This window comes from Citrus clementina, unplaced genomic scaffold (genome assembly GCF_000493195.1).
Source record: "Citrus clementina cultivar Clemenules unplaced genomic scaffold, Citrus_clementina_v1.0 scaffold_5, whole genome shotgun sequence".
In the NCBI taxonomy this organism is placed as follows: domain Eukaryota; kingdom Viridiplantae; phylum Streptophyta; class Magnoliopsida; order Sapindales; family Rutaceae; genus Citrus; species Citrus x clementina.
Window position 1 is genome coordinate 31751177 of NW_006262201.1, and position 21610 is coordinate 31772786.

Below are 21610 nucleotides of genomic sequence, written 5' to 3' on the forward strand. Positions count from 1 at the left end.
TGTAATTCAAGATATTATTGAATATAGTTAAAGTTTGAGCTATTTGATATTGTTGTGAGAATTTTTTGAGCTGTTTAATGTTTTTGTGAGATTTGATATTTTAACATCAAAAGGCCTAAAATAAAATTTCGCCTAAGGCCCCCAATTGGTTAAAGTCGGGCCTGTCTAAAATGTTATATGAAAAAACTTTAGCCATTTACAACTATTAATTGTCTGCTACTATTTTCTTTTTTTAATTCTAAAGTCTTTATTACTCTTTCTCATATTAGTAGTTAGTAGACATTCTAAATTTTCTTTTAACATTTTATTCTAACATTTTTTCCCCGAAAACGACAATGGCAAGCTAATTTGACCTATCTTGACTGACTGAATTTGGATAACTTGTGTTACGCTCTCTCTCGTAATTCATAAAGACGGCCACTTTGATTTGCACTATCCTTTCTGTGTCATTGTGCTCACGTTGCAAGGGATTCGTCAGGCCCGCAGTTGTCAAATTAAAGTTACATTACATTTACATACGTTAAAGACTTTATTTGAATATTCTCCATCGTCTTTATTGACCCTTTTTTATCTTTTATTTTTCCTTGTGTCGAAAGAATCCTTCACTGATTGGAATATCCATGATGACTAGTTGCAATTGGAAGAGTCCCTGAAATTCATCTTTCATTCGATCTTAAATACTTTCTCCGAACAATTAGATTACATTAAGATTTTATGAACTTGCTTAGTAGATCATTCAACTGCTTAATTGGTGCAGTTAATTAATTGATTATCTTCCCGGAAACACATTAAAGACTCTCACGGGGATTCATTAAACCTTTTCGCTGGGTCAATTCTACAAGCATAAGACGTAAAAGCTTCATGATAAGAGCACAAGCCTATCGTCTTCAAAAGCTCTTGCAAAAAGCTAGCTATTTTCTTTATTGTCATTTCCATCCATTTTAACCCTCTCTTTTTCATTTTGTACAATTTTGACTTGACTCTGAAATAGAGAACAATGATATTTAGACAGAAAAATTTAATAGAATGTTTAAAAATAAAATAAAATTAGTCTCAGTTTATCTTGTACTAGTTTTACCTTATTGATGTCAATGATTTTCTAAGAAAAAAAGAAACTTCGTTAATTTTACCTTTGTTTCATGATGAGATTAGTGCTGGAGCCGTCATGGACTCATTGCTATGCAGAATTAAAAAATCAAGCTTAAACAGTTTTGGTGAAATTTCTATATTGAAATTCTTGTTAATAAATCATTCACACTTTAATGAAAGTATTAATAGCAGCCGTGTAACTCACTAACTCCTATTAATTAATTTTTATAAATTGCTACCGGTAACTCCGTATTAATTAATTTATCACGCGTTGTATATACAGAGTAGCGTAACGGGATTTTTTTTTTAATGTTGATCTTTTACTCAATTAATTAATTAAACATTTATAAATGATCACTAAGTATTCATGAGTATGTGACACATGAGCTTAAACATGAATCAATATTTGCTAGTGCATTGGTGGTTAGCACAAATAACTTCGATGATAGAGAGTGACTGGGAAGCATTAATGGGATGGATCCTTTAATGACCTGATTTTTAAGCAAATTTCACTTATATGTTTATTGGTTAATCAAGTAAGTAATAAAAATAGTTAAATTTTAATCATACATTAATATTAAAAGGCAAGTTATATAAGATCTTTAAACGTTCAGAAGAGATCAAATCAAAAAAGGACTTAAATTTGAGAATAACTCTTGTAAAATTTAAGTTTTATGTGCTCATGAAAGTACTTGTTATTAAAGGTATCTCTTGAATATTTAATGGTTTAACAAATTATGTTCTTTATAGACAGTTTGTAAATTACTCTCGTCACTGCCACCATGACTTGTATTGTTGTTGTGAGCAGTTTAATGGAATGCAATATCAATTTACTTGTTAGAAAAAAAAAATCGATTATAAATACTAATTTGACTTTATTGTGCTCTAGAGCAAAATACAAAGTGGATATTTAGTGATTATTAGTTTAACTTACAATGATAGATATATCTTAAGTATACATATTAAGATATATATATATACACACACATACATGTGCGTGCGTGCGCTTGTGCCAAGAGACAAACAAATATATGATGAATAAAGATTTCCAAACCTAAAGACTTCAAATTAATGGTGAAACATCTTTGCAAATTAAACTAAGAAAAATTGAAAAAGTATTTTATCATTTTATGCATGGAATTCCACGTCCATGCATGCATGTACCCAACAAATGTACTTGTAATTAAGTATGCATATGGTACATGAAAAAAATATTGTCTTGGAAAAGTCTCAATGGATAACTCATGACATGTCATTGTACGTACACGCACAACGAATAATCCTTGCGACGACTTGCATAAAACAAAAAGGGAAATGTCTGTTTGTCCCTGTAGTTTAAGTACCCATGGAGGAGTCAATATATATTTAGAAATTTACTCAAAAAATATATATATATATATATATATATATATATATATATTCTATATTTTTTTGGTTAAAATTTACTTAATTATTTTTTATCTTTCATCTGCTATATATTAAATTAGTTTGAATTTTAAAATTTATCATATAGAATTTAGCTTTGAAAATTTATGTCCAACAAACTAATTAAGAAGTAAGTAAAGAGATGTTCTGGATAATTTTTTAAAATATAATATTGACCAAACTGGGTAATTGACTCGAATTATGGGGCTTAAAATAATTTTTACTTATTTAACAAATTTAAAATTGTTTTCCAAAAAAAAAAGTAAATTAATTTCTATCTTTATTAATAAAATTATGACATAACTAAGTAATATTCATATTGTGGTGAAAACAACTTCTTGGTTTAGCGATGGACCTTACATGTGGAGGGTTGAAATCTTTTATGTATATACATGGTGTTAATAATAGTAATTAAAAGGGAGTGTGTATACCACACGCCGGAGACCAAAAAGTGATTTGTCAAATCCTCGAACTCAATGACGAGCCAAAAGTGGATTGGATTGGTTATCCACTTTTGTACGGCTTTGAATGACTTTTTCTATTTTCTATACTCCGCATCAGTCGTTGTGACATATTCGTAGGCATTTTCCCTTCATTTACACCAAGTCTAAAGTTCTGAACTGAATGAAAGAGGAAGCCAACTTGAATTACATTTTTTCCAGCATTTTTTGGTCCAGCGAACCATTTCACTTGGGATCATAATGAGTCGTTGCAAGGAAAATGTTATTTTGATTATTACTTTGTTTAATATTCTTGTCTGCGGTATTTTAATTTGAAAGAGATATAAGTCTCAAAGGAATGTCGGATTCTGTGCTCACATGATGAGCTATATAATATATGTTGGTTTTACTTAAGGTTGTTGTAATTAGTAGTTTTTTTTTTAAAAAAAAATAATACTAGCACAACTCTAATAAATAACGGATAAAAATTCCTAATTAATTTGAATTCATCTCTCATTTGTCATTTAAAAAAGAAAAAAAAGAAAAAAAAAGATTCAATCTTGGTTTAATTATGAACTAAATGTTCTTCTTTTCAATCATTAATTAATATTAGGTAGGTAGATCTACCAACACGGTTGCACCTAATTACCCACTATAAAATTTATTATCAATCCCCCATGGAAAAAGTGTGCATGCCTATATATAATCGGACTTTATTATCAGTGTTATGGATAAAAGAATTATTAATTTTAAATTAATAATTATTTTAATCAATTTGGCAATATATATCTTATCCTTGATTAATTTATATGAATGAATATCAAGTGTAACGTAAAATATTATTTGTGTTGCACATGACATGCGGACAAAAGAATACAAAGATTCCTTAAACAAGATTAAAAAAAAAGTAAAATAGAAAGTTGAATTTAACAAGATTCATGTACTGGAAGAAAAGGAATTAATAAAGTGATAAAAAAATTGGTAATCGTGGCAAGTAATCTTATTCATGTACGAGGCGGCACGACCCAAGACTTGGAGATTAAATAATGAAACTTCTTTGCAAACGATAGAAACTCCAATTTATGGAGAGACTTGACGAGTATTTTATCATTTTATGCATGGAATTCCACGTGCATGCATGCATGTTCTCCACGCTTGGAAATTTTGCAAATGGCTTCTCCCTTTAATGGGATGCACAGTTTTCGTACATCAATATTGAAAATGTCCTCTAACAAGTGTCTCAATTATTGGATAACATGTGCAGTCCTTGTAATTCATTGATAACACGTCCCTCAACAATCTATAATACATCAAACTACCAAATTGGCCAACAAATCGATGATACTTATGTTTTGAAAAACTATCATGTAATTGATGATTATATCAAATTTAACTATATATATTATATATACATTAGTTGATTGTATTGGTTTTGATGTATTGTAAAATTTTTGATTTTATGGGCATATAATATAGATTATCAAAATTTAAGTTTCCTCACATATGCGCGCGCACACACATACACACACATATATATAGGAGTGACTAATGAGCCTTTTTCTTTTCTCATTTTGAGAAAATCTCAAGTACATAAAACTTATTATAACCATTTAGTGAAATTAGTTATGACATACGCATTCTGATTTTATTATACTATAATTATCTTCTTCTTCTTCTTTTTCCAACTTAAATGTACACGTACGTGATCAATGACTATGGATTATGTAGAGGAGTTTATCATTTTATTGAAATTCTAACGATTGTCAAAGCATATTAAAGGGAGATTGGCAGTTTTCTTCATGTAGAAATTAATACATACCATTTCCATTTCTCTTCTTATTGCTTCTATAATAATCAATAACTTTCATTCATCATAATTTTATAGTATTATTCTTATTTTAAGATATTTTAAAATTTATTTAATTATTCATCTTTATTATTAATTAAATGAATTATATAAACAGAAATATATATTTTGTCTTTAAACATATTTTCTTATAGTAAATATATATTTTATATTTTTAAAATAAAATATCAAGTAAATGACCCATTTACCTTTACTTTCTTTTAAGTTTTTTTTTATACGAAGAGATTATTAACTATTATGAAAATAATAGACGAATAAATATTTTACATAAATTTCGACAGGGAGAAACTATCAATACTCTTAAACGATTGAACCTTCAGTATCTTAGTAGTTGACTGTGAATGACATTTTATTCCACCCCATTGCAATTGTTGCTTGTTTTCCACGGATATCTTGATTACGTTTGCAAGCTTATGTTATAAGGGCTTCGTCATTGCCATTATTACGAAATTAAATAGACTAAGATTACTTGTTGACCTAATTTGAAAATTCCTCCATTGTTTATTATTTTTCCCTTTTTAATTTATCAATATCAGCCATATCAAGTCATTCTTTTAATCAAAAACCTTGGGGAAGACGAAATATATATTAACTTACTGTCTTTTCTCAATAACTTTTTAGGTGAGATTAGTTTAATAAATTACATGATAAATAATACTCTTGCTTGAGTCTATATATATATAATTATATATGATATAAAATTAAGATTCTTTTTTTTTGTCGTAATACATAGAATTGTTCGTACTATTATTATAACAAAATAATTAAAATTTATGAGTTGAAGTTGTCAGAAAAATAAACTTATTTCCAATGAATGGCATTTGGAGGAACAAAATCAATCCGGAAGTTTTTTACGCGGAAAAAATCAATTAACATTAATGACGTCCAAATGTCCAAATATGGTGAGAAATTGAATTCTTCAAAACCTTGCTGTTTCTTCATATTTCTTTACAAATTTACCGATTCTTTACTCTAAATTCTAGTATTTGTCTTCATACATACAATGGAAACTTATTCTCTAAGATACTGTAAAAAAAAAAAAAAAATTAACAAAACCTAATCAGTTGGTAAATTTTGATATAATTATTATCTATTATTAATAATTAGGTGGATCTAAACGTTCCAAATACATTAAAACAATCGATCGTCTACATTATTCTATATTTTGGGGAGAGAAAAAAAAAAGACAAAATCTTTTAGATCATCTACATTATTCTACATTAATCTTTTTATTTTTTTTCTTATGAAAAAGCAATTAAATTAATAAGTAGAAATTTCTTTACATTTTCGCCGGAGAATCAGAGTCAAATTCAAATACAACGACTCAAGCGCAAAAGCTTATAAATAGAGGAGAGCAAAAATAAAGCCCCGCTCCAGTTCTCATCTCTGTCAGAGGCTACGGATTTGAGAGATTAAAGAACATCAATCGAACAGTAAGACTCCGTACTCTGTTACTCAAAGTTGCAAAAACTTTTAGGTAAAATTTTTCGGTTAATTTTTTAATTTTCGAGAATAAAGAGAGAGAAAAAAAACAGATGGGATTATGTTTGTCTGGGAGTGATGTGAGGGGAGGGAAACAAGCCGTAGGTGGGGCCCAGCTCCGGCCCACTACCGCGGCTGATCAGAACAATGTTTCTGGACAAAACGACGCCGTTGATTTCTTCTTCAAATCTCGCGGTCTTCAAGCCCTTTTCACCCAAATCGAGGTATATGTGTATACCTGAATTTATACGAGTCTTTCGCTGCCACTATTAATAAACTATTTTCAGTTAATTAATTAATTAAAAATTTGTGATTAGTTTATGTTTTTTAATTTATTTATAATTTTTTATTTTAATTTTTTAAATCTGATTTTGTTCGTGTCTGTAATTGTGATGGATTCTCAAATGGTCACTCGTTTGAAAATCTATTCCCAAATTATGTTTGTTGTTATTACTTATTTGATGACTTGTCGGTGTAACATCGAACAACTTAAATCGTCTATATTTAATAAAAGTTATTTGATAATTCGAGTACAAATAGAGAGTATAGATTCCTATTCAAGAATCAACCGCAATCCCAAACATGCCTTTTTTTTAAATAATGTAAGATGAGTATTTGGAATTTTGGAGAGCGAATATTTTACTTGGTGCTCCTTCAAAGGACAAAGGACTTAAGCATCTTCTCAAAAGAATGCCTATCGGGTGCTTCTTTGAGAAGCATTTTTCTTTCTTTCTTTTTTTTGAATTTGTTCTGGTGGCTGATCTTTTGCTGGTGTTGGTTGGACGGTTTCACACCAAGCAACTTCTTTTGTTTTGCATATGGAGAACAGTAAGTTTAACTGCTTATACCCAATAACAACATTCTGTGGAGTGAATTTTAGATTAAGATTGATTAAGGTAAATAAAAAAAGAATGGTGTTGAATGCACAATGGCCTTGTGAACGTTGAGAAAGTTGATGTTTGATCCTGTTGAATGCACAGTGGTTTTCCTGTGTATCCTCAAAGTTGACTATTCGGTTATGCCTCATTTATCAAATTTGACTCATACCCCTCATGATCAAATTTGACTCATACCCCTCATGATCAAATTTGACTTGTACCCCTGTGAAGATTCCCCATGATAATGCTCTCCTGAATGGAACATGATTTTGTGAATGCTGGTTTACATAAGACAAACCATTAACTTTATAAAAGATTGTGGATTAAGGATTATGTTGTTACGAGGATAAGAATGTCTTTCCATAACGTGGACCACCAAGTGATTGTAATATTCCTGTATTGATGTGGACCTTACCTGAGGATCTCCTTGGAAACTTTCCTGGAGAAAAGGAAACAAGTCATATGATAACAAATTAAATGTGGTTCAATGCTTGTAATTGACGTGTCACATCCTGTTGTTATATAAAACTTAATTACATATATTATTGCTTGCTGCTTATAAGATTTAATATTAGAAGTGATTCTGTCAGAATCCGAAATGATGGTTTTCTGCATGTTCTGTTTATGACAGATATATATTGCCTGTCAGTTGACCCACATCGTACTGACAATTTTCATTTCGTGCAGCATATGCATGGATTACTCCTTTTCCGCTTTTTCATGTATCTGTATTCGTTCTTATGTTTTTGAATATATATTGCAGTTATCTTTATCTGCTTCAAAGTTGCGTGATCTTGACATCGCATCAAAGGTACGCCTTCATATTATTGTTGTCTTATGTCTAGTAATGCCATGTTCATGCTGTTGGTAGTCTTGGTGATTGATTCTCATGTTATCTTGTATCCTCCTTATATGATCTGCTTATTTGTTCATAATGGTCCTGTCAATATCCTTTCTCTGTTCATAAAGGGTCTAGGGATATATGATCTGAATAACGCTTAGTGCTGGCACCAAAATTCTAAACTTAGACAAACGAGAATAGTTTGTTAGTCTATCTCCAATGTAATCCAGTAAGGAGCAGTAACTTGAGAGTTCCAGATAATGTATAACAAGTCATGGTTGGTGGTTTTATTGTTTTTGCAATTTTGTGCACTAGTCAAATATGTTATATGTGCAAGATAAAATTCTTTGATAATGAACATTTGTCAGCGGTATATCTTTTTACTAGCTGATACTAGCATACATCAAATGCTGCTGTATTTTAATGATGGATTACTAACTATAGTTATTTAACTAATATATGTTTATATTTATACTCACAAGCAAATGTATTTACATGTCTTTTTGTGTCATAGAGTGATCCCATGGCAGTTGTGTATGCAAAGAAAAGAGATGGGAGGCTGGAGGAGATTGGACGTACAGAGGTGATTATGAACAATCTGAATCCTGCTTGGATTGGAAAGATTTCAATTGCTTTTCAGTTTGAGATCGTCCAGCCCTTGGTGTAAGTTTTTAGTGTGTTCTTTTTAAAGTTTTTTTTTTCTTGATAGGTCGTGTGCTTATCATTTCTCATAAGCCTTGCTTGATTTGATAATATTTAATGTTTTCGAATTTCTTAATGCTATTCTTCTTTTTCCAGCTTTCGTGTGTATGATGTGGATACCAAGTACCACAATATTCCAGTGAAGGTATATAAAAATTTCTTAATTATTTTTTTTTCTCTCAATTCAGATGTAAATGATACGCACATACTTCAGTTCCAAAGTTTAGAGTTAGCCAAGGCATTTGACTGATCCATTTGTTGTCTAAGCATACGTCTAAACTAAATTGCATCAGCAATAGTTTCTATCAATTTCGGGAAATTTGGGAATACTTGATTGATTATTAACTAACATTTAGCATGGCAAGAAACTTAAAAAGTTGGCTGTCATATACCATAAACAAATCTTAAGGCCAGGATAGTTATTATGGAACTTTCTGCTATTGCATCTTGCAAGGTTTGACATATTTGTCCTGCTACCATAACTGGGAAAGAACAATTTTTCTGATGGTCCTTACGGCTAAATTTTCTTTTTCCAAAATGGAATTTTATCTATGTTGTTAAAAACAATACAGTTAAATAGTTGCTGCCATGACCTAAAGAAGTTTCTGTAAAAAATGACCATATTGTCAGTATTGGAATGGATAAGTAAATCTTTAGAGCCTATGATGTATTCGTCTGTGGAATTTGAGTCAAAATGAAAAAATTTTGATGGTTATAATCCTAGAAACTGTAATCATTTGGAAGCATTTGCTGAAAACAGTTAGATAATCTAAAAATGTGATGATTATTTATGTCAATTGTAAATGGTATTAACATTACTGGGAAAAATGATAAATATGTAAATTTATGCCAGTGGAAAGAGAAAATGAACAAATCCAGATGGATTCTAAGACATTAAGTAGGAAATCTAGTGTTCTTTTGATTCTTTGCTGCAGTGATCCCTAATTACTTTCAAGTCATTATTATCTCATGACAAAATATTTGTTGAAGCGTGAAGTTTAAAGTTCAAGCTTCTTATTTACGTTGCCCTACAGATGCTAAAGTTGGAGGATCAAGACTTCCTGGGAGAAGCTAGTTGTGTTCTCTCTGAGGTAAGTTTCTGGGTTATATTTTGTTTGATGAATATATGTATTTTCTCTTTATTCAATGGGCAAAATATGCCCATCTAATTTTCTGTAAAAATCTGTTTCCTAAAACAAAAAAAAGGGCAAAATATTCTCAGATGCTTTTTACTAGCATTCGTCTTCTTCTTAAGCATTCTTCTTTTTCACTAACAAGTGTCATATTTTCCTTTTAAATGGCAGATAGTGACCAAACAAAATCGAACTTTAACCTTAAAACTCCATAACAATTACGGGCCTCGAGTTTCAAGAAACTTTGGGACACTCTCTGTCCATGCTGAGGAAACAGTTGCTTCCAAGAGTGCTGTTGAAATAGCATTCCGTTGCTCGCATTTGCAAAATGTAGACCTGTTTTCCAAAAGTGTAAGTTCTGACAAAGTAGCTAAGTTTGGAGGTTCACTAATTAATCTATTAATGTAGATGCTCATTCTTCTTCTTCTTATATTCTATAGGATCCATTCTTAAGAATATCTAGAATTGTTGAGAGTGGAAATTCTGTTCCTATCTACAAGACGGAGGTGATAAACAATAACTTGCATCCCATTTGGAGACCAATAACTTTGAGCATGCAGCAATTTGTGAGCAAGGTAACCTTATCATCTTCTTGTGCTTGTTACTTAAATGTATATTAGGTAGTGAAGTTTGGTCATGGGGAAATGTTTTTTAGTATATGATTTTCTTTGGTACAGGAAAACCCATTAATCATTGAATGTTTTGATTTCAATACCAGTGGAAATCACGTACTGATGGGGTAACTGTTAAATTTCTTAATGTCATTAGCTTCCCTCTTTTATCCTTTTGCCTTTCTGATGTCAAGGTTTTCTATTTCTGTTATTAGTAAAATTCAGAAATCAGTTGGAGACCTGGAGAAACTTTATCAAGGAAGAACTGGTGCAACATTTATGTTACCATCAACTCAATGTGGCCATGACAAGGTGTTTATTCTTTTTTGTTTTAACTCCACCAAAGGTGTTTGTTCATGCTTATGGTTTTTGATAATTTAATCACTTTATTTTTTTTCCGACTTTTTCCTAGGTTCTGAAAAGTCAGTTGTTTGTTGAAAAGTTTGTTGAGAAAGAGCAATATAGTTTTCTGGATTACATATCTAGTGGCTTTGAGTTGAATTTTATGGTTGCAGTCGACTTTACAGGTAATTAGAAAGAGATTGCTTGTTGAAGATAAATTGGCAATGTAATCGTTTTGTTTTGTTTATTTCCTCTTATTTGGTCCAACTTCATCTTGCCTCTCGTTAAATGCAAAATCATCCAGCTTCAAATGGAAATCCCTCGAAATCCAAATTCTTTGCACTATATTGATCCTTCAGGCAGATTGAATTCTTACCAGCAGGTAAGGTTTTTTTATGACTCACATTTTGACAAGTGATCTCTGAACTCTGAAGGTCATAAATGGTCATTTTGTCCAGTGTTTTCGACTTAGAAAATGCATGTGACTTTCAAGTCTTTCTATGGCCGTCATAGGGAAATATATATTTCAATAGTTCGTAGAAGTTGAGAGAGAATATCACTGATTAGTTATTGGCCTCTTAAACCATTTACAGGCAATAATGGAAATTGGGGAGGTCATACAATTTTATGATTCTGATAGACGCTTTCCTGCATGGGGATTTGGAGGGAAGACATTTGATGGCACTGTATCACATTGTTTTAACTTGAATGGAAGAGCAGGTGGCTTTGAGGTAGGGGTAACTGGAGTTCACAACTTTGCTGTAATCCTTATTTGGTTGGCTTGTCTCCCATAACTTTTCATTTTTAATAACAAACATTATAATATGTTTCTACATTTTCTGAAAATTTCCTTGGAATTTTATCCTAAAAGATGTATATTTTATCCTCTTCCATTTTTTTTTATTAACTGCTGGGTTCTTTATTTAATAGGTAGATGGAGTTGAAGGCATTATGGCTGCTTATGCAAGCGCTCTAAACAATGTTTCTTTGGCAGGACCGACTCTGTTTGGTCAAGTGATCAACACAGCTGCACGAATTGCTGGACAGTCCCTCTCATTCGACAGAAGCAAGTATTTTGTCTTACTCATTATAACGGTGATTACAATGATTCTATATATTCACAGTTTTCTCTTTCTATCATTCTTTTTGGGTGATTTGTAAATTTGCATGGTCTATCTAGGATGGAGTTCTGACAGATCTCCAAGAAACGAAAGATGCTTTGGTAAGGGCTTCTGATCTTCCCCTGTCAATTCTAATTGTGGGTGTGGGAGGTGCAGATTTTACACAAATGGAGGTACACAATGTTTTCCAACTGGAATATCTTCTTACTAGCATTGAACTTCTTTTTTCTATAGTTTGATAGATTCAATTTAGAGTACATATGCAGTGTGGTATTATCCCACTTTTGTTGCAGATTCTTGATGCTGATAATGGCCGTAGATTAGAGAGCTCTACCGATCGGGTAGCTACCAGAGATATAGTACAATTTGTTCCAATGCGAGAAGTTCATAGTGAGTGCATATGATTCATTGACAAAATTAGTTCAAAATATTGAATTTGGGAGTTAATTCACAAAAGTTTCTGAATTTTTTCATGCCTTAACAAACGAACCCATTGTTTTCTGAACAGGTGGGCAAATTTCTGTTGTACAAGCACTTTTGGAGGAGCTGCCTGGTCAGTTTTTGACCTACATGCGCTGCAGAGATATCAAACCACTCAATGTTCAGATGGCGCAAACATGCGCTTGAGTAAATATTCATATGTTTGGAAAGGATACAAAACCAAGCCAAATATATTAGACAAGACCAAGCCAAACATATTAGGCTATACAAACATAACATAGCAGAAATTGATAATGGTACATTACATATGTTAGGATATAGCGGTTTTAGATGATGGTAAATTACATCTGTTAAGATAGAGTGGTTTGTAACTAACTTTTGATGGCTTAATGAATTGATTGAATTTGTATTTAGGTTCTATCAATGATCTCATATTCTTCCCATCCATGTCTTTCGATTTTTATTATTCCCTCTACCCACTTGTTTCACAATTGTTTGTCTGATGGCCTAAAACCCCAATTTCTGTTGCTGTATTATCATCTTTGTTGAATATTTACTACAATGAACATGTGCTGAATGTCTACTTTTACTACTACACCAGCAATCTAACACATGGCTCACGTGCACACAAGACAAGTCTGATTCACACATCTTTAATTTAGATTCTTATATAGTCTTTCAAGATGTCTGAAACAGCATAGATGAAGGACCCTTCCACCATTCAACCTGGAATGATGTGAGTGACAGAAATTTCCGAAAGTGTTGTATTATAACTCTTTGAAACTGGGTTTGAGTAATCAAGAGAAGCCAAAATGTAGAACAATAACAATAAAAAATGAAGGCCCTCTTACCGTCTTAACTTTGATAGAAAATACACGAGCTGCATACCATGTCTCACAAATTTCAATGAAAATTGGCCTCATTCCTGATGCTGCACAGAAGGTTGGCCTGAATCATCTTTATGATTTTGGACTTCCTGTAAACAACGAACAAAACAAATTGAAGGTGAAAGCAGGAACAACAGTTTTCAAATAAAATGGGAGTGCTTAATCTAATTGAACAGTAACTTTTGGGTCTCTGAGTAATGAATACGTACCTTTGTTTCAAGATATATCTGTTGTATGGTAGAATTAAGGTCACCCTTCCAAGTCCAATACTCACCAGACAGCCAGCGTTTCTCTACTTCGTGTAAACTGGGAGTGCTTAATTCTGTTCCAGAGAAAATCTTCATATTGGGGCATTTATCCACACTTAAATATGTCAAAGCTGGGAACTTGAAGGCACAATTGCCAGAGCAGAAGCTTGTAAGTCTTCTTAAATCACAAAGCTCCAAGTCCATCAACTCGCTGAAAACAATTTCATCTTTTGCAGCATTTCCCTCATCATCTGCCACTACTTCTGTTATCATGCTGCAGTCAACGATACTCATCTCTGTCAGTCGTACCAAACTCTTTGCTGTCGAGGATGTTAGCACATTTATCAATCCTTTGCATCTCCACACCTTCAAAGTTGTCAGATTCTGAAACGATGTTGAAGGTGGCACTAGATTAATCAAATGGTCACAATACTCAACTGTTAGATCAACCAAATTGTCCATTTTGGATTCCTGGATCAAAATATGCTTCAGATCACAACAATTGTGTAGATTCCTTATGATTGCCTTCGTCCAATTTTCTACTCCATATGATGGCTTAACGCCCCCAACATATCCTCCTCCCCTTATTGTGAGTTCTCTTATGCTGTGAAATCTCCGAAGGAAATCAAGTGATGAAATAGTAGTTGACTCTTCAAATATAACATCAAGAAAGTTGAGTTTGCAAAACATGTCCTCTGGAAACTCAGCTGCCATTGGTATCTTCTTTCCTTCAATGGTCAAATATTTCAAATTGGGGAATACCTGGTTGGATGCATGATAAATCAGGACCAAAAAGAAAACGTAATGCCAATTATTAAGAGTAAATTTTAAATCTTGTACGTACCTCTTTTGTCAAGTCATGAGCAGTTAAAAGGAATTCAGGACACCTTATTACTTCTAAAGTTTCCAATGTTGGAAATTCAATGTGCACATCTCCTGTGCAGAAGCTTGTGAGCTTTTCGAGATCTACCATCTTTAGAAATTGTAACTGAGGGAACACAACATTCTTCCTTTCTTGCTGGTCTATGACTATTATCTCTTCCAAAATAGGGCACTCATCTATCTCAAGGTGTTGGAGTCGAATAAAGCTGTTAACTATAGAAGATGAAAACAGACATCTTAATTCCCCACAGCCATATACAATCAACCGGGTTAAAGTTTGAATGCCACAAGACATGGCCGGAAGTTGGCTTTTCCAAATCCTCTCCACATTTACATTATACAGCTCCAAGGTCTCCAAGTTTGGTAACCCACCCTGTTCACAAAACTTTCCAACCGTTATATGAGGAGATCAAAGTTAGTATATAAGCGCATTCAGAGTACTTTTTCTTTCATCCGAGAATGTATTTGTTACACCTACGTTACTCGGGATGAAAATTTTAATATAATTATGAAATATGTTCGTTAATCCCTGATTCACTCTAGCCTATATTTCCTAGGAAAGGAGAATATATAATAAAGCAGCAACAAAAAAAGGAAAAAATCATAAGAATATGACCATTGGATCATTAATATCCGACCTTGAGGAAAAATGTATTAGGAACGTTGACATGGTCCTCCAAAATGATTTCATTTGATCGCATTTCACTTGTCGATTCCTTGCATCTCTGTTTAGAACATAGTCATACTCATTAGAAATGAAGAATCTGTTTTTGCACTGGCTGCTTTGATATGTTCGAAATTTAGGAAGATCATATCATACCTTTGACTCTTTCGGACTGGGGGCTTGACAACCTTCGACCCAGAGATGCTTCAGTTGGGAAGAATAAGAGCCCAATTTGTTATTAACTAATTCAATGATATCTTGGTCTGGCAATCTAGATAAACAAAGGTCTTCAATTCGCTGAAGTTGCACGATATGTCCACTCTTGAAGCTGATACAATTGTCGGTGCCAAGGAGGAGTCTGAATGTTCTAGAACACGTAGGTGGGGTATCCTCCCAACACCAACGTCCAATACATATTCTGTACCTTTCCAGCTTCTCGAAGAACAGCCCCTTCGGCAGAGTGTTGACATCTGGGATGCATAATTCTAAGGTGGTCAAGTTAGGCAAACGCTTCAACTCTTCAAGGCTTGCATTCTTGACCCCTGCAGCTTCCACCTCCACCTCCCACTTATTAAAGCTACGAATGTATAATTCCTCCAAATGGGATAAATTTGATAAAACATTTGGGGGAATAACCTGTAGTCTGTCACAGTCTCTCAAATCAAGCGACCTTAACTGAGTCAATTGGCCTATTTCCACAGGCAACTGCTCAATATAAGAACCCCTTAAGCAAAGGATTTCTAGGTTCTTTAATTCTCCTATAACAGCTATATCTTGCAATTCGCTGCAATACAAACACAATGTTCGAAGGTTTGTTAGGAGACCAAGTGATGAAGGCAGTAATGATAGATGCATATAAGTCAAGTCTAAAACTCTGACTTGCGTCAACTTCCTGAAAAAATTGTCTGGAAGTGTGATTAATGAAGATTTCTCAGTCCACAAAGAGAGAAGTTGCAGTTGAGGACATTCCAAAACTTCAGGAAGAAGAACATTCATCTTGCTGTCGTGTAAGACAATCGAAGTGTAAAACTTAAGCGCACCTTCATCTAGCCATTCCCGTGAATTAACCAGTTCATATCTCATCGTAAGCACATTTTGTTCTCTGGTTGCAATTGCTATGGCAACATCACGAACAACATCATGCATAGAAAACCAATGTTCATTTTTGCTTCCATGCTCAAGCAACATACAAGAAGCCTTGAGTTTGTACACCAATGTATACACTCGAGCTCGTGCTTCTTCCATCCTATTGATTCCTTGAAACAAACCCAAACCCATGCCATACATTAACACGTCATTAATGGACGATATGTAGGTGTAGCCTATTAGCAAAAAGATCTTCTTGAGCTCCTCTCCTTCTAATTTGTTGTAACTCAACTCTATAGCTGAATAAGCAGCCGGCTGTATATCTTTAAAGTTCGTTGAGGAAGGCCTTCTTAACTGTCCCAAAGCGTCCTTCCATTCAAATAATCTCTTATTTCTCAACGCCCTCGCTACTGTTACAATGGAAACAGGCAAACCTGCGCATTCATTTGCCACATCCGTTGCCACCCATTTGAATTCACTACTGTTGATATACTCCCCTGCCATCTTCTTGAATAGACTCCAAGCTTCGTCTTCTCTTAGAACGCCAACTGAGAAATTATGTCGGCAATCCATCTTGCCAGACAATATATCTTCACTTCTTGCCGTCATCAATATTTTACACCCCTTGTGATTATCTCCGTGAGGAATTCCTACATCCTGCAAATCAACACTTTCCCAAACATTATCTAAAATTACAAGGATCTTTTTCTCATCCTTCAATCGATTATAAAGACTCCTTGCCCTTCCAGATTCGGTCTCTTCGAAAAATATGAGACCTAATTTATCAGCGATTTCTCCTTGAATCTTTCTTATGTCTGGAATCTGGGGCACCTCCACAAAAATCACTTGATCAAATAGCTGGTCTCTCTTGAACTGAATAGCAACCTCTTTTGCTAGTGTCGTCTTTCCGATGCCACCCATTCCATAAATCCCAACCATGTTCACATCAGGATCTTGTAATGCACGAAGTGCATTATTCAAAGTGGAGATTCTTGATTCAAATGCCTCGTAGTCTTTGTTAGATATAAGCCTTATGTCCTCCAGAGCTTTACGGTAGGAAATTCTATCAAATCTCCCAGCTTCCCGAAGTTTGACAATAGCTTCGAATTGCCTCACCGCTTCCTTGCTAAGCTGATGGCGGGTCTTCAAATTTGGACACAGCCCCATGAAACAACGCTTGTTTGCTTTATCTGCATCGCCTGTAAATTTCTCAGCCTCAGTAATGATGTTGTTGACACTTGCAAGCCATTTCTCAACGTTCTTTTCGATCTCTTCTCCTTTTCTTTTAGCCTCATCAACCCCGTGCTGCATACTGGCACCGTCATCCTTGAGCTTCTCAAGTTCAGTCTTGAGATTCTCAAAGTTGCTCCCGTAGTTACGCACATAACTCAATTGTCTTTCAGTGGGAGGACCCAAGCACTTTGCAACTTCTAACACAACAGTTACTATGCTTTCCACCATCTTCAATTCTTTCCCTTTTCTCTCTTTTTTTTTTTTGGGTCAAATTTTAGAATTTTGTAAAGTATGTAGATGTGAAGTGAAGCGAACCAAAAGGAAGCTGAACAGAGACAACAACTAAAAAGATGTAGAGATGAAGAAGAAGAGAAGGGATTTATTGACAGAGTAAAAATACATCAGAAGAGTAGATACAGAACAAAACAGAGACAAGTGGACAGGGAACAGAGCAAAAATAAATAAAGAAAACAGATACACGTACGATTCGTATTAATGTTGAGATCCGAAGATTGTAATAACCAAAGGTGTTGCTTGATCCAGTGAAAGGTCCAAAGAGTTGGTGGCGGAAAGGCGCAAAGCTGAAGAATAAAAACAATCAAGATGATTGAGAATGTTGATTGAGATGGAGAAAGACTTGCATGGTTGCGAGATGTGCGTCGGACAAATGGTAGCCAATTATTTGATTTCTACAGCGGGATTCACTGACTTTATATTTTAAAAAATTTAAGTCAGCAGAATTAATTCTGTTCAGTGAAATGAACGCAAAGTGTTTGAGGGAAATACTCCGATGAGACCAGACGTGATGAGCAGATGTTTGGTGGCAGAAGTCTGCGAGCAGGTGTGTCCTGTAAGAGCCAGGTAGCAGGGGAACAGGGGCAGGAATATCCTGCTCATCCACGAGCACGTCATCCGCGAGGCCAATTTCCTGTAAGAAGCATAAAGTCATTCCTGTTGTATTCTTGCTAAGGGTTGATTCGAGGAGACCCGATCAACGATAGTTGGCGAGGCATGCTCTCCAGCCCGAGAATCTAGGCACGAAGGCCACACAACCATCCACGACTACGGAAATGGGGAATCCACGTTCGAGAGGTGGGAGGATAACGGGCGTAGACTGCGAAAAACTGGGATTCAGAGGAAGCCTATAAAAAGGTAGCCAACGAAAGTAAAAGGGTTAGCAATTTTGAGATTAGAAGAGAGATAAAAGAAATTCTAAAGAAGAGAAAACTACCCAAAAGCCATAAGATCTGTGGCAAGCGTTCCCCGAACCTTCATATCTGACTTGAGCGTCGGAGGGTTTGCGCCGGGAAAACAACCGGCGTACTCTGACCTGTCTGTGTGCGCAGGAACCTCTGGAGAAGAAGCTTTTACGAGGAGAGATCCTGGTCGTGGTGAAGTTGATCGAGCAGAGACCCTGGTCGTAGAACGAGGACAACCAGAATCTCGCATCAACATTTTGGCGCCGTCTATGGGGAGCTGATCAAAAAGCTTCTGTTGATAGCAAGAAGAGGAGTGAAGCAAGTGAAAAGCAATGGAGACAGGAGGAAGTAGTGCACAAGGGGGTGATATGAGGCTTAACGATTTCGTGACGCTGAGGGAGATAGCCAGTGAAGCACGGGAAAAAGCCATGTTCGACCGGATGGAACGGATGGAAAAGCATATGGAGACCCTGACAACCATCCTGCATGAGCTACGGAGTGAACGAAGGGTAACCCAGGAGGAAAGGATGAGAGTTGGTGGAGTTGCACCATGTCCCGATAGTACGAGGAGAAGTCAAACCACCGGGAGATTTGGTGGTGAGAGAGGTAACATACCTCTGCGGGGAGAATCCCGTAGAGAGGAAGAGCAATCCCCGGCAAGACAGTTTTTGGATGAGGACGACGGGGTGGCAAATGCAGATGAAACAGAGCTGAGGCAACACTTGCATGATGTAGAGCAAGAGCGGGATCAAGTTGCAGCACGTGACCCTGGTCGTGCAGTGCAGCTGGAAGAGGAAGTGCGCAGGCTAGCGCAGATAATCGACGACATGCAAGGAAGGAGCAGAGCTCCTGGTTGGAGGATAATGCTGGACGGAGAATCACCGCTCGCAGCAGAGATCATGAGGGCAGTTATTCCGAGAGATTTCCGCCTCCCAGACCTTAGATATTCGGGGTGAACTGATCCTCTGGTGCACATAGAGCGCTTCAACGACATAACTGGGGTACAAGGATTATCTCAATCCCAAAGGTGCAGGGTGTTCCCACTATCCCTTGAGGGACGTGCACGAGAGTGGTACAGGAAACTTCCTCGGGGGAGCATTCAAACCTTCGAGCAGATGTGCCAGGAATTTGCAGAGCAGTTTCGTGGGGCAATGACACCAGAAGATGACATGATGGAATTGAAAAACATGAAGCAGGGGGAACAAGAAACACTTCGGGAATTCATCAAGAGGTTTCACCGTGCTGTCCTTGATTTGGGAGCCTTCAACCATCCTCAGGCATTAAGGGGACTGAAAGAAGGGGTGAAGATAGGAAGACTGTGGTACAACTTGAGAAGCCCAGTTATTCAAACGTACGCCGCCGCATACGAGCAGGCTAAGAGGGACATTGAGATTGAAGAGGAAAAGGCAGCACGGATCAAGACAGAGCAGTTAGATGGGTTGGGGAAGAAAGAGAAGAAAGCATTGCCAGGGAACGGGCCGATCAGGAGGAGAGACCATCAGGCCTCAAGTAGTGGAGCAGGAGATCGGGTAACTACTTGCCAGCCTCATCAGAGGCCACCACAGTATCGGCGCAGCAGGGCGCAACCTCCTCATTCCCCAGCTAGGGAGCCTTGGAGAAGCCATGACTCGGCATATGGTGGTCTTCATCAACACTCCCACGGTAGTAGGGGGGCAGACCAGAAGTGCTGCCACCGCCTCCAACTCAGAACGGAGCAAATAGAGAAAGAGCAGTGCACCTGATCGACCAGAACCAGGACTATGGGCGGTACACTTCTTTGAAGATGTCCCTGGACGAGGTGTACGAGGCCATAAAGGATCGATGGTTGCTATACCTCCCTGCCTCAATAACAAAACTACCCAGCAGGAGGGATATGGGACGCTATTGTAAGTTCCATGGCGCACATGGCCATACTACAACAGAATGCAGAGATCTCAAGACCCAGGTCGAAGATTTGGTGAGAAATCGATACCTGGACGAGTTTATAGATGGGACTTTCCCGATGGTGGCCTCGACATGCGAGGGGGAGCAGAGTGGCAGAAATTTGAGGCACGAGCAGCCTACAGTAAGGGTGATTGCTGGGGGCCCGACATTGGCTGGAGATTCCAACAGATCTAGGAAGAACTATGATAGATACGCCATGACTAGTAAAGAGGTATTCTTCAACACCCCGGCAGCCAAACGAGCAAGAGTTAGGCAAGTGCCAATCATGTGGACAGACGAGGATGAAGAAGGGATTTTATACCCACACGAGGATGCCTTAGTCATCAAGGCCACTGTTGCTAGCAGGAAGTTTGACCGGATACTGGTCGATACAGGAAGCTCGGTTGATGTGTTATTCAAGTCCACTGTGGAGAAGATGGGAATAGCAGACCTGAGGTTGGAGCACACCAACACCTCCTTGAAGGGATTTGGAGGAGGAAAGCTGGTCCCCCTGGGTGTGGTCGAGCTGCCTATCACAATCGGAAGCTCCCCGACAGAAAGGACTATGATACTAGATTTTGTGGTGGTTAATGAAGAGGGTCCTTACCAGATAATCCTAGGTCGGCCGTTTCTGAGGATGAGCAAAGCAGTACTGTCCAACCATTATCTTGCTCTCAAGTACCGGGTGAATGGGGTAGTTGGAGTGGTACGAGGAGACCAGAGAATCGCACGAAGCTGTTACTCCTCGGCAGCAAGGGAATCGATGCAGATAACATCCCTTGATATCCGAGTGGAAGCCAGGAATGACAGCTAGTTGGACCCGGAGTTTACAAGCTGGTTCGCGCGGATGGCCACGAGGTGAAACGCCCATGGAGCGCGGCACACCCCAGGAAATATTTTTAGTAAGACTTGTTCATATTTTAAAGTTATTTCTGTTCGTGCCTGTTGTTTTCTATTTTTTATTTCTTATTTCAAAGCAATCTCATGTAAGCCGAATTCAATAATAAATGAATCAATGAGGAGTTTCAGCCAACTGTACTGTTCAAGAAATTACATAAGGCATGCAAAGGCTCGACAAAGTCTCAAAGCCTGTTTATGGCGAGACCAGAAGCCAAG

The 21610-nt window shown here is 36.3% G+C and overlaps 2 protein-coding genes and 1 pseudogene across 3 annotated transcripts; 2 read left to right on the forward strand and 1 right to left on the reverse strand.

Annotated features, from left to right (window-relative positions):
* The first annotated feature begins 6025 nt into the window (after nt 1-6025).
* On the forward strand, nt 6026-12815 carry LOC112097769 (annotated as a pseudogene).
* On the reverse strand, nt 12429-18070 carry LOC112097768 (probable disease resistance protein At4g27220). 2 transcript variants are annotated; one of them, XM_024183296.1, is made up of 6 exons: nt 15210-18070; nt 15028-15114; nt 14352-14762; nt 13469-14269; nt 13224-13348; nt 12429-12506 (listed from the first exon to the last, which is right to left on the reverse strand). In XM_024183296.1, the coding sequence occupies exons 1-5, from the start codon at nt 17598-17600 to the stop codon at nt 13292-13294; spliced, it is 3747 nt and encodes a 1248-aa protein (XP_024039064.1). In that variant the 5' UTR covers nt 17601-18070; the 3' UTR covers nt 12429-12506; nt 13224-13291. The 2 variants fall into 2 exon arrangements, with proteins under 2 accessions (XP_024039064.1, XP_024039065.1); XM_024183297.1 differs by lacking the exons at nt 12429-12506; nt 13224-13348 and having other exon boundaries at nt 14013-14235.
* A 2284-nt stretch (nt 18071-20354) lies between these two features.
* LOC112098160 lies at nt 20355-21308 on the forward strand. The gene has a single exon (XM_024183792.1). The coding sequence runs from the start codon at nt 20355-20357 to the stop codon at nt 21306-21308; it is 954 nt and encodes a 317-aa protein (XP_024039560.1).
* Nucleotides 21309-21610: the final 302 nt, after the last annotated feature.

What these genes read in the sequence shown, in the direction of transcription:
- LOC112097768 (XM_024183296.1), bottom strand. Translation starts at nt 17,600, where the DNA reads ATGGTGGAAAGCATAGTAACTGTTGTGTTAGAAGTTGCAAAGTGCTTG. An exon ending in CTCATGACTTGACAAAAGAG is followed by an intron (nt 14,270 to 14,351) that starts GTACGTACAAGA and finishes GCATCCAACCAG; the next exon opens with GTATTCCCCAATTTGAAATA. An exon ending in AGATATATCTTGAAACAAAG is followed by an intron (nt 13,349 to 13,468) that starts GTACGTATTCAT and finishes CGTTGTTTACAG; the next exon opens with GAAGTCCAAAATCATAAAGA.
- LOC112098160 (XM_024183792.1), top strand. Translation starts at nt 20,355, where the DNA reads ATGTCCCTGGACGAGGTGTACGAGGCCATAAAGGATCGATGGTTGCTA.